The sequence below is a fragment of the Dipodomys spectabilis genome, unplaced genomic scaffold (genome assembly GCF_019054845.1).
Source record: "Dipodomys spectabilis isolate Male_0828 unplaced genomic scaffold, ASM1905484v1 ptg000416l, whole genome shotgun sequence".
Taxonomy (NCBI): domain Eukaryota; kingdom Metazoa; phylum Chordata; class Mammalia; order Rodentia; family Heteromyidae; genus Dipodomys; species Dipodomys spectabilis.
Window position 1 is genome coordinate 1,316,721 of NW_024871093.1, and position 11,627 is coordinate 1,328,347.

Here is an 11,627-nt window from a genome sequence, read left to right on the forward strand (position 1 = left end):
GCTTACAAAGCAAAGAAAAATCCAGCCAAATCTTCCTTCTCCTCACCCTATTTGCTCTCCACCTTAGACTTTTATAAGTGAAATATGGTCTTCACTGTCCTATGAAGGCCACCTTTGATCATCTTCCTTCTGGAATTGTCTGGAATTCTTCAATAGAAATAATGTCATTATTACTGTTTACTAAGCTCACACCCATGCCTATTGTGATACATGTACACACATACCACACACACATGCACACACACACACATGCACATGTACACATATACAATCGTCCCTTGGTATCTGTGATGGATTGGTTCCTAGCTGTTTGTTGACAGTAATATTATCAGATGTTCAAGTCCCTTATATAAAATGGGATAATAGCCAAGTGCTGGTGGCTCATGCCTATAATCCTGGCTACTCAGGAGGCTGAGATTTAAGGATTGCAGTTCAAAGCCAGTCTGGGCAGGAAAGGTCTGTGAGACTCTATTTTTTTTTTTTGTCGGTCGTGGGGCTTGAACTCTGGGCCTGGGCGCTGTCCCTCAGATCTTCAGCTCAAGGCGAGCGCTCTACCACTTGAGCTACAGCACCACTTCCAGTTTTCTGGTGGTTTATTGGAGATAGGAGTCTCACAGTCTCTCCTGCCCGGGCTGGCTTTGAACCTCGCTCCTCAGATCTCAGCCTCCTGAGTAGCTAGGACTACAGGCGTGAGCCACCAGCGCCCGGCTCTGTGAGACTCTTATCTCCAATTAATTACCAGAAAAACTGGAAGTGGTGCTATGATTCAAAGGGATAGAGCACTAGCCTTGAGCAAAAGAGCTCAGGGACAGCACCCAGACCCTGAGTTCAAGCCTCAGGACCCACCCAAAAAAAAGGAAGCATTTGAGAAGTTATAGTCTCTCAGGCCAGTCTTTTCCAGATTTGAACAATTGTGCCAGCTCAAAGTTTCTTGTGACTCTGAGAAGAATCTGGCTTGCTGTACTGCCTTTGATTCCCGCAGGCATGATAGTCCATTAGCTCTTTGGGTCCCACCCGGGAGTTCGCCCCACTGGACATCCTGTTTCATAGACACGGGTGCCCCATGAAGTGGTAGATTGTATGCATGCACCAGTGGCTCCCGCCTGTAATCCTAGCTACTCTAAAGGCTGAGATCTGAGGTTCATGGTTCAAAGCTAGCCTGGGCAGAAAAATGTCTCTGAGACTCTTATCTCCAATTAACCACCAGAAAACCAGAAGTGACGCTGTGGCCCAAGCGATAGAGAACTGGCTTTGAGGGAAAAAAGCTCAGGGACAGCGCCAGGTCCGGAGTTCAAGCTCCACAATTGACCAAAAAGAAAGAAATAGGAGGTTGTTTTGCTTTGGGCACTTTGTTCTGATCTACGTGAAAATTTTTCTGTTTGGCAGATCCCATCGTGTTTCTGAGTCAGGGGACCTCAGGGACTGCCACCAACCAGCGGCTTCAGGGGAAATCTGGAGCATTTTTTATAAGCCTTCCACTTCCATCTCCATCTTTAAGAAGAAGCTCAAGGGTCAGAGTCAACAAGATGATCGGAATCCCCTTGTAAGTGACTAGAACCCCACGCAGGACGCAGGACGCAAGGTGTCTCTGGCTGAAGGCTGCTGGGGTTGACCCTCCCCTTGTGTTTCTCCCAACTCTTCCCTGCCTCTCTCTGCCCGGCCTGCTGAGGGAGTCCTCCTGCGCACTGAAGAGGAGCCCCATGCTACCTGGAGGGCAGAGCCCAGAGGCCAACTGCTTTAGCACCTGCATTTAGGAGAAAGGCCCAGGGCCCAGGGCCCCGCCCTTCCTGTCTCTCTCTGGCCCAGCAGAGGGGTGTTGAGACAGTGGAGCTGAGACGAGAGAGGTGTTTGGGCTGGCAGTAGGCTCAGGTCATTCAAGATGACTGTTGGGTGGTGGGTAGGTTTAGTGTGTGAGTTTTTCTTGCTTCTCCTCTGCTTTGTCCACACACAGATCAGTCTCCCCCTGGTCTTTACAGTTTGGAGCAGGACAGACTGGAAGCATGCTCAGGTTCTCTAGAGGTTGGCCCGCTCACCTGCGTGTGTGGCCTCTGAAGTCCGTGCTAGCCGGGGCCTTGTTCTCTGGATGCCGCCCAGCCCGGGCACACGTGGGCAGAAGGTCCATGGGCACATGGTCCTCGTCCATGTGCTTCTTGCTAGAGGCTTCTTTCCAAAGCTCAGCGGCCTGGATAGTGAGCTGGAGGAAGGCAGATGAGCCCAGGAGGCTTTTGTAACTGCTTGTGAACTGGGTTTATCTGGCCTGGCCCCAGCAGCTGGTGGTTCTGTGGAGCCTGAGCCCGGCCAGTCTCCCAGGTCCTGTCAGCCAACTCTCCGTTCAGAACAGGGAGTATAAAGACTCTGGTGTAGCCTTTCGGGTGGCATGTGTGGGCTGGGCTGTGGGGCCTGTGTGCCCATGTGAAATCCATCCCAGAAGCTGGGGACCAGGCAGGTTAGGAAGGGAGAAGCTCCCTGCCCCACACCCCCTTGCCCTCCGGCAGGAGTGGACGAAGGTTGGTGAGGACAGAGAGGTGTCAGGAACTGGAGACCCTCCAAGACTGAGCCAGGCGCGCAATCCGTGTCCTCGGGCTGGGAGCATTAAGTGCCTTCTCTAACTTAGAGGCTCTGCCATGGGAAGGGGCTCTTTAACAGCATCTGAGGAGGGCAGCCCAGGCCTGGACCTTTGTCAGCATGTGGCTTTCCTGCTGAACTCAAGCCCTGGTGCAGATTGTGCCTCTGGCCTCCTGGATTTCCTCCCCACCTCCCCCAGGTGCCTAAGCCCCTGCCCTTCCTGGGGTCCTGAATGGAAGGCAGTAATGAGGCTAGCTGGGAAGTGCCTGCAGAGAGACACCAGGAGGCCACGAAAGTCCAGGAGAAGTGACCATTCACAGAGAAGAGACAGTGTGTCCCTAGGTGGCCTGGGACACTGGCCCAGCACCTAGGAGGGCCTGCGGAGGGCACAGAGCACTGGGTGCCGACCTCACACTTTGATCTAGAGAGGGTGGTCACCCTAGAGCAGCTGTCCACAGGACCCTGGGTCTGAGAATCAAGCACCACTGGAAATAGACTGGCGCCTGCACTCTGCCGTCCCAGCTCCCCGTGGCTTTTGAGGAATCTCCTCTACAATGCGAGCGTCTGCTGTGTGTCGTTACAGAGGGCTTGTTCTCTGAGCTGGCCCCGTACAGCCCAGAGAGCGTGGGATCTGGCCATGGAAAGGCTCGGCTGCCCACAGGTCTACCACCCTCCCCCTCATGCCTTCCCTCCCCCCCATCTCATCTCAGAGCCAGGGAGGCCAAGCCCCAGCAGGGGGCTGCAGCTGACCAGCCCTTTCTCAGAGCCCCAGAAGGGCAGGGGGTGACCCTGTGCTCATCCTGCTCCTCTGGGCTCAGCTCCCCAAACAGGAAACCCAAACCCACCTCAGAACAGCATAGGGGACAGAGGCCATAAATTGTCCGGGCCCAACTCTGTCACTGCACCACCATGGGCTCTCTCAGGATCAGCCAGCAGCACCCCACAGAGCCCCTGAGCTGGTGGAGATCCTGGTGGAGGAGAGGAGCCCGAGGAGGGTGGAGAGACTCAAAGGGGACCGGGGGGAGCGGGTGCTGGCAGCAGTCCGGCCACCCAGTCTCCGGTGGCCGTGCCCCGCGTCAGCAGGTGGGAGGCGCGGGGTGCCTGGGCGCTCCCCCACTTGGCTTGCCTCTGGCGAAGCAGAGGATGAGCAGGGACGTGCCCGTGCCTCCCCCTCACCTCTCAGGACGAAGTGGGGGGCCAGGTGACTGGGCTGCTCTTCCCTCAAGTGTGGGCTCCAGCTCCAGACTCCAACCCAGCCAGAAGCCCCCAGGACCAGAGCCCTGGCCCCAGGCCCACCCTAGGCAGAAGTCAGCCTACCCTGGATCCAGCCCAGGCTGCTTGCCTGACACCTACAGGCCATCCCCGGCCCCCAGGGCCACCGCGCACTGAATCTTCACAAGCACTTAGAAGTGGACGGCCTCCAGGACCCAGCCTCCCTGCCCGCTGGGGCCAGGCCAGGACCCCCACTCCGCGGCCCTGGCACCTGGCACCTGCTTGAGTTTTCCACTCTTGGCTCAGCTTGATGTTTTGATGTCTGCTTTTGTTACTACCTTTTGATGTTTTCCTGGTGTCTTTGTTTACTTTCCTCATTGTTCTACCTCCTGGCCAGGTCTCAGCTCAGCTGCTCTGGCAGGAGGGGTGTGTCAAACCTTGCAGCCCGGCTGTGGCCCGGCCCTTCAGGAGGTCTGGGCTCCAGACCCCAGGCAGGGCCTACACACTCACCAGACAGAAGCAGGCATGGGGGACAGTCAGGCAAATGTCCCCTTTGGGACGAGTGTCCTTAGGTCAGAGGCTAGAAGTCCCTTTTCTGTCTGCACGGGGAGCTGCTGTCCTTGGGGTCTGCGTGGCGCCACACCCAAACTCACCTTCCAGCCGGGATTTTGACTTCAGATGACAAGGCTTTATTTGTAAATATGCTCTTAATATGCAACTTTGAGAATAAAATAGAAACATCATGTATTTTAAAATATAAAATGAAGTGTGACGCACTGTATACAATTTAATATATATATTTTTAGCATTTTGTTATTTAAGAAAAAGGAATGTAATGGTACTTAACTTTTACAAAAGAGAGAAAAAATGTTATTTTTACCGTCTGGAGAAAATAAATATTCTCATTGTTGTAGAAACAGCAGGGGGCCCAGGCTGTGTTTTTATGGGGGCTCCCAGGGACCTTGGCTCCCAACGGGTTATGGAATGGTGGTGGGGCCTGGTGAGCACCAGGCCAGCCTTGGCTTGCCTTGCCTGGGACGTCCAAGTCAGCACTTCACCAGGAGAGGGCGCTGTGTCAGCCACAATCTCCACCTGTATCTGTGTCTGAGACCCCATGAAGTTAGGTGAGGGAATGTCTCTCTGTGCTTATGTAATTACTGCCAACCCCTCCTTCCTCTCCTCACTCTTTTTTCTTTTCTCTTCCTTCCTTCCTTCCTTCCTTCCTTTCTTTCCCTTCCTCTTTTTTTTTTTTGGAGGGGGGGTCAGTCACAGGGCTTGAACTCAGGGCCTGAGCGCTATCCCTAAGCCTCTTTGTTCTCCAGGCTAGTGTTCTACCACTTGAGCCACAGTGCCACTTTTGGCTTTTTCTGAGTAGTTTATTGGAGATAAGGGTCTCATGGACTTTCCTGCCCAGGCTGGCTTCGAACTGGACTCCTCAAATCTCAGCTCCCTGAGTAGCTCAGATTACAGGCATGAGCCACCAGTGCCTGGCCTCTCTTCTTTACTTTCCTGGAACTTGAACTCAGAGCCTGGACACTGACCCATCCCTGGGCTTTTTTATTTATTTTAATTTTATTTTTTTGGTCAGTCATAGGGCTTGAACTCAGGACCAGGACACTGTCCGTAAGCCTTTTCTGCTCAAGGCTAAGGCTCTACTACTTTACCCACAGCATCACTTCTGGTTTTCTGGTGGTTAATTGGGCCATAGAGTCACACAGACTTTCCAGCCAGCCTGGCTTTGAACCACGATTTTCATCCTTTCGTGTAGCTAGGATTACAGGTATGAGCCACTAGCACCTGACTTCTTTTTCTTGAGGTGTCTTGTGCATGCCAGGCAAGCACTCTTACCACATTTCTCTAGCTGAATCCATGCTTTGGCTTTTGTTTTTGAGCTGTGGAGCCTAGGTTTGTTCTGAACTCCTGAGCTTCAGCAGTCCTCTTATCTGTGGCTGAGACTACAGGTATGTATGTATCACTGGGTCCAGCTCAACTCTTTTCAGGAATATTAACAGCAGCTCCAGGGCTGAGCTACCTGCTGTGCAGCCTGCAGGCACTCTACTCTTACGCATTATCATATCCCAGCTGCCCCTGTGTTGCCCGTGAAAACCCAGAGGCCCAGCAAGGCAGTGTGGGACAAAAGTTGGGAGCAGAACTAGAGGATCTAGCAGATTCCAATTTGGAAAGATTTCCTCCTCTCTGTTTAGAAAGGCAGACTAAAGGCCAGGAGGCATGCACATACGTAGGTCCAGGGAGGGATGGCAGGGCCTGATGAAGACCCCCCCCAAAAAAAAAACTAGCATTGCTTCATTCAGACTAGACTACTTATATTTCACCCCAACTCCCCCACATACACCATGACCTTGGACAGGAAACCCAGCCCTGTGTGCCTGTCCTGTCACCTGTTCACGGCAGTCATGGCGCCTGCCTTGTGCGGCTGTGGGTGGTGAGAGTGTTCCCAGGACATGGCAGCTGTGCTTCTATTCTAGGCTAGAGTCCTGGTTAAGTAAGAGCAGGGCTGGTGGCTCATGCCTGTAATCCCTCGCAGCTCAGGAGGCTGAGATTTGAGGATCATGATTCGAAGCCAACCCAGGCAGAAAAGTCCATGAGACCCTTCAATATACTACCAAAAAAGATGGAAGTGGAGCTGTGGCTCAAGTGGTAGTCTTGAGCAAAAGAAGGTCAGGGTCAGTGCCCAGGCCATGAATTCAAGCCCTAGAACCAACATGCACACACACAAGAACAGGAGTGTGTGGTAAGATGCTCAGGTACTCAGCTTGGAGCCTGGGTGAGGAGAGGCACCTGACACAGTGATCAGCAAGGCATAGGTCATCTGAGGAGTTCCACTGGGATAAGTCCAGCCACATCCCTGTGGGCCATCAGGGCAGAGCTGTCCAGTAAGCACTGGGCAGATGGGAGAAGACCACACAAATCTAGCCTGACCAGCTCCACACATGCCAATGGGGCGGTCCGCCCAGGTGCTTCTCAAGAGCATTGGATAGTCTGAGGGTCATGCCTGCCCCTCACCTCTGCCCCCGCCCCCGCCAGCTCCCAGCCCCCGCCTCTTCGCAGTGTGACAGCACAGTTAAAGGCCAGCATGACGAATGTTTATCTTCCCTGACTTTCCTTCTCATTCCCAGAAGTCCTGTCCTCCTCCTTCCGGGAAGGAGAAGATTTGTCATGACAGGAAATGGCTGGTGGAAAGCAAACTAGAGTAGGATTTCTTATACAAGTTGGGCAGCAACAGAAAAATAAATAAATGCAGCCACAATGGAGAAGTGTCCTGCCCTAAGAGCCCCCTTTGGATTATGGGACAATAGAGGCAGGAAGAGGCCTCTGAGCCCATTTGAGTGGACTTTGGGGACTCCCTGACCTTCACCTCACAGTGTCAAATGCCCTCCCCACCCCCAGGAGATGGCGGGGGGGGGGGCAGCAGGAGCGTCCTCCTTGGTGAAGCATCCAGTGACCGGCTCTCCCCATGCAGAAGGAAAGGGCTGGACCAACAGGACCTTGTCTCGAAGCCTGGGGGTCACGTGGCCTCTCTCCCCCCTGTGCCTTGGGCATGGGAAATCGCACCAGGGGCTCTGAGTCTGGGAGATGTGGGAAACTTCGATTTCTCCAAAATGGGGGACCCTCCCCTCCCACCCACTCACAGAAGGTTGCTTTTGCTTCCCTGAAAGGGACAGTTCGTTTGGGGGTAGAATTTTAAAGGTCAGGAAAAGCAACATCGACCATAGCTGGAAGTCATTTCCAGTCTCCAGAGAAGACTACAGCTTGCAGGGCCCAGGCCTCATGCCTCAACTCGGGGGTGGTGGGGAGAAGCAGGGCCAGCCCACGGCCAGGAAATGGGAGGCCTGCGCCCCCTCCCCGGGGTGGTTGCTAAGCTCCGGCTAACCTGTTAGCACAGGGTGGCCGTGCTGGGGAAGGGGTTCCACGAGACACATGGGGACTGGGTGTGGCGGGGGAGGGAGGGAGGTCCAAATGAGAGGGAAGGCTGAGCTCCTTGCCCCAAGGGAGAGAGTTCTGCCAGGTCTGAAGCTGCTCTGACGTGTGCAATGAGCAAAGCTGCCGACCCCACTCAGCTTACAGCGCCATGGGCGCTGTTCAGATGGGGGCCACTGAGCACGGAAGAGCACGCAGCGGAGCCTGGAGCACAGTGGGTCGATCAAGGGATGGGCCGTAACCTTGCCCGGTGGCTTGCTCAAGTTCAGGAGCACACTAAGATTTCAAACCTCATATTTAGCCAAAGACAGGGGGCAGCCATTTTTGTTTCTGTGCCAATCCTGGGGTTTGAACATAGGATCTTGCTCTGTTTGAACACAGGACTAGTGCTCTATCATTTGAGCCACACCTCTAGTTTTGGCTTTTTGCTGTTTAATTAGGGATAAGGGTCGCTCATCTTTGTCTGCCTGGCTGGCTCTGAACCTGGATCCTCAAATCTCAGCCTCCTGAGTAGCTAGGATTATGTGTGTGAACCACTACACTCACCTCATGGTCAGCTTTTTATATACCTTTTATATAGCTGAGGAAAGCTTTTGAATTATACTAACATTAGCTTCTGTTCGGCAGAATCTGTTGAGTGCCAAGTATAGGACCCACACTGTTTTCTTGTTCTTTGGTCTTTTTGTCAGTTGTGGGGCTTGAACTTGGGGCCTAGATGCTGTCTCTGAGCTTTTTTGCTTAAGGCTAGCACTGTACCACTTTGAGCCACAGCACCACTTCTGGTTTTCTGGTGGTCAATTGGAGATAATGTCTCAGGGACTTTTCTGTTCAGGCACCAACCTCGACCACGATCCTCAGATCTCAGCCTCCTGAGTAGCTAGGATTGCAGGTGTGAGCTGCTGGCACTTGGCATGACACACATTGTTGAATTCATCTTTACAACAACCCAGCATGGTTTTAGCCAGCAGAGGGAGGGCCTGGCTTCAGCACAGGCCCCCAGCCTCCAAAGCCCACCAAATGGAAGGGTGCCAAAGGCTCATAGAAGTTGACTCCAGGAAACACAGCGAATGCTTGGACCATTTTGCCTGAGACAAAGAAAACGTCAAATCTATACCTAGTACAGACGTAGCATCCTACCTCTATAATCCCAACTGAGGCAGGAGGATCAAAAGCTCAAGGTCAGCCAGGTACCAGTGACTCAGACCTGTAATTCTAGCTACTCAGGAAGCCGAGAGCTAAGGATCAAGGTTTGAAGCCAACCTGGGCAGGAAAGTCTGTAAGATTCCTAGCTACTCAGGAGGCTAACATTGGGAGTATCTCCATTTGAGGTCAACCTAGACAGAAAGTTACCAAAACCCCCATATCAACCGATCGCTGGGCACTGTGGTGATCGTATGCCATACCAGCTATGGTGGGAAGAATAAATCCATGGATCGATATCCAGGCACCCAGGCAAAGCATGACGTGATATCTCAAAATAACCAATGCAAGAAAAAAAAATAATAAAGGATGGGAGGCTGAGGGCATGGCTCAGCAGGAGAGCACCTGCCTGGCAAGCGCAAAACCCTGAGTCCAAACCACAAAAAAGGTGGGGAGCAGGAGGCCAGCACTTAGCAGTCATCATTCACCAATCATCGAGATGTTTTACCCACTTGACCCATGATCGGACTTCATCTTAACAGCAACTCTACAGACGGACAAGGCCTTGCTTTCCTCCTCAGTTGTTGGAGGGGGAAAATGAGGCTCAGAGAGGCTAACTAATTTATTCAAGAAGCCAAGGGATCAGGACTTGAACCCACCCTCAAGCCTGTTCACTTCCACAGAAGGCAACACCGGTGAGTTTGGATTGGGGAGGAAGGAAAGCAAGCCGGTGATGAGCAGGACTGGGTGTCATGGCGGCTCCCTGGCTGTGAGGGGGACCGTCCCCCTGGGCTGGCATAGTCTGCCCTGCAGGGGAGAGCGGCTGCTCTCCTGCGCTGTCCCCAGCTCCCCCATCGCTCTGAGGCCAGGGCCCCAGCTCCAGGACAGCTGGCAGCCTGCACATTGTTTGGCGTCTCCCAGGGTCTCCTAATTGTAACCAGCTCAGCAACCTCTCATTCCCCCGCTAATACCCGCGCTGGAGCCGGCCCCAGCCCCACGGCCCAGCCCCGAGCTACCACCGCATCCTTTCCCACGTTGTCTCTTAGAAACTAGCCTTTCTTCTCAGCCCTGCCAGGACACATGAGACAGCCCAGGCCTGCCCTTCTGCCTCCCCCCTGCCAGCCTGGGGTTTGCTATCCGAACCTCCCAGTAAAGGGGGTGATGGAATTACTTCCCTGACAGCAGCCACTGGCCCGTCCTGCCCACTGTGGAAGATGTGGCAGCCAGACTTTTTGATTTTTGAAGTGTGTGTGTGTGTGTGTGTGTGTGTGTGTGTGTGTGTGTGTGTGTGTGTATGCTGGTCCTGAGGCTTGAACCCGGCGGGGGGGGGGGGGGGGATCCTGGATGCTGTCCTTGAGCTTTTCTGCCTCAAAGATAGTGCTTTACCACTTGAGTCACAGCTCCCCTTCTGGGTTTTGGGTGGTTCATTGGAGATGAGAGTTTCCTGCCTGGGCTGGTTTTGAACCATGATCCTCAGATCTCAGCCTCCTGAGTAGCTGGGATGACAAGTGTGAGCTACCTGGCTCTGTTTTCAAACTTTAAAAAACTGAAAAAGAGGGCCACCAGGAGTAAGTCAATAGTAGTGTGCTCGCTTCACACGCATGAGACTCTAGGTTCAATTCCCAGGACAAAAAGAAAAAGAAAAAAATAAATAAATTCATGTCTTGGTTCCTTTACGTAGCCATTTTCCCCAGTACAAGGTCCTCGTTTATGAAAGTGTCGACTGTCCTTCACCAGCTCAGGGACTTACCTGAAGGGTAAACACACCTCCCCCCACCTGTCCCCACCTCTGAGCGACATCCCAGTCCTTCATTACCTTTTACTTCCAGTGAAGGGACAGAAGAATTTAGACATCTTTCCAGCTCCCTCAAGGCCCCTGGTCCAGCTTGCAGCTCCGCCCTGCCTGGTGCAGAAGTTGTCCCTTTGCAGTCTTCTCACCAGCGCCACCCTGTGGTAAGACTAGAGATCTGCAGGGGGAAGGCCGATTGCAAGCTCCACTCTCCAGCAACCCAGTCATGGGCCTGGAACTGGGGGCTTGTCCCTGAGCATTTTTGCTCAAAGCTAAGGCTCTGCTACTTTGAGCCACAGCTGCACTTCCAGTTTTCTGGTGACGAATTGGAGATAAGAGTGTCAAGGACTTTCTTACCAGAGCTGGCTTTGAACTTCAAACCTCAGACATCAGCATCCTGAATAGCAGCTAGGATTACAGGCACCGTCAGTGCAGGCTCTACACTATGAAATGCAGTTAGCTTTGACATTAATGGGGTGCATAAGAGGTGCTGTATAGTGAGTGAATAATCAAGTCACAGAACAAAGTCTAGTTAGATATGTACCCCACTTGCTAAGTTTTTCTTTTCTTTTCAGGAGAAAGGTCTTAGTATGGGACCCAGACTGGACTTGAATTCCCAGATATCCTCCTGCTTCAGTCTCCCAAATGTCTGGGACTACAGGCACACACCACTACATCTAGCTTTGTGTAAAGCCCTAGAAAGTCCCAGCCAAACTCATTGTGGGGGTGGGGGACAGGAATGCTCACATTTTAATTTTTTTAATATTTAATATTTTTATTTTTTAAAGGACTAAAGTCTGATTCAAAATTTATTAGAATTTGTATATTATCCAAATATCTAAAATTTTAAATATGGCTCACATTTTATTTGAAGTATTTGCATGTGGTTTGGGTGCTTTGCATGCACTGATAGCATGTGCTATTTTGAAAATAATAAAATCCATATTAACTGCAAATGAAAAAACACTTCACCGGTGCTGGT

General features: G+C 52.5%; 1 protein-coding gene across 3 annotated transcripts in view; it reads left to right on the top strand.

Moving 5' to 3' along the window:
* Kremen1 (kringle containing transmembrane protein 1) overlaps nucleotides 1-7,116 on the top strand; it is a 66,050-nt gene extending 58,934 nt beyond the window's left edge. For 2 of the 3 annotated variants that reach the window (XM_042667682.1, XM_042667684.1), the window contains exon 9: nucleotides 1,387-4,697. In XM_042667682.1, coding sequence (XP_042523616.1) covers nucleotides 1,387-1,555 — 169 coding nt within the window. In that variant the 3' untranslated portion in view covers nucleotides 1,556-4,697. Of the gene's footprint in view, nucleotides 1-1,386; nucleotides 4,698-7,106 lie in introns of those variants that run through there. The other variant, XM_042667683.1, reaches the window with a different exon arrangement.
* The last annotated feature ends 4,511 nt before the right edge of the window (nucleotides 7,117-11,627 follow it).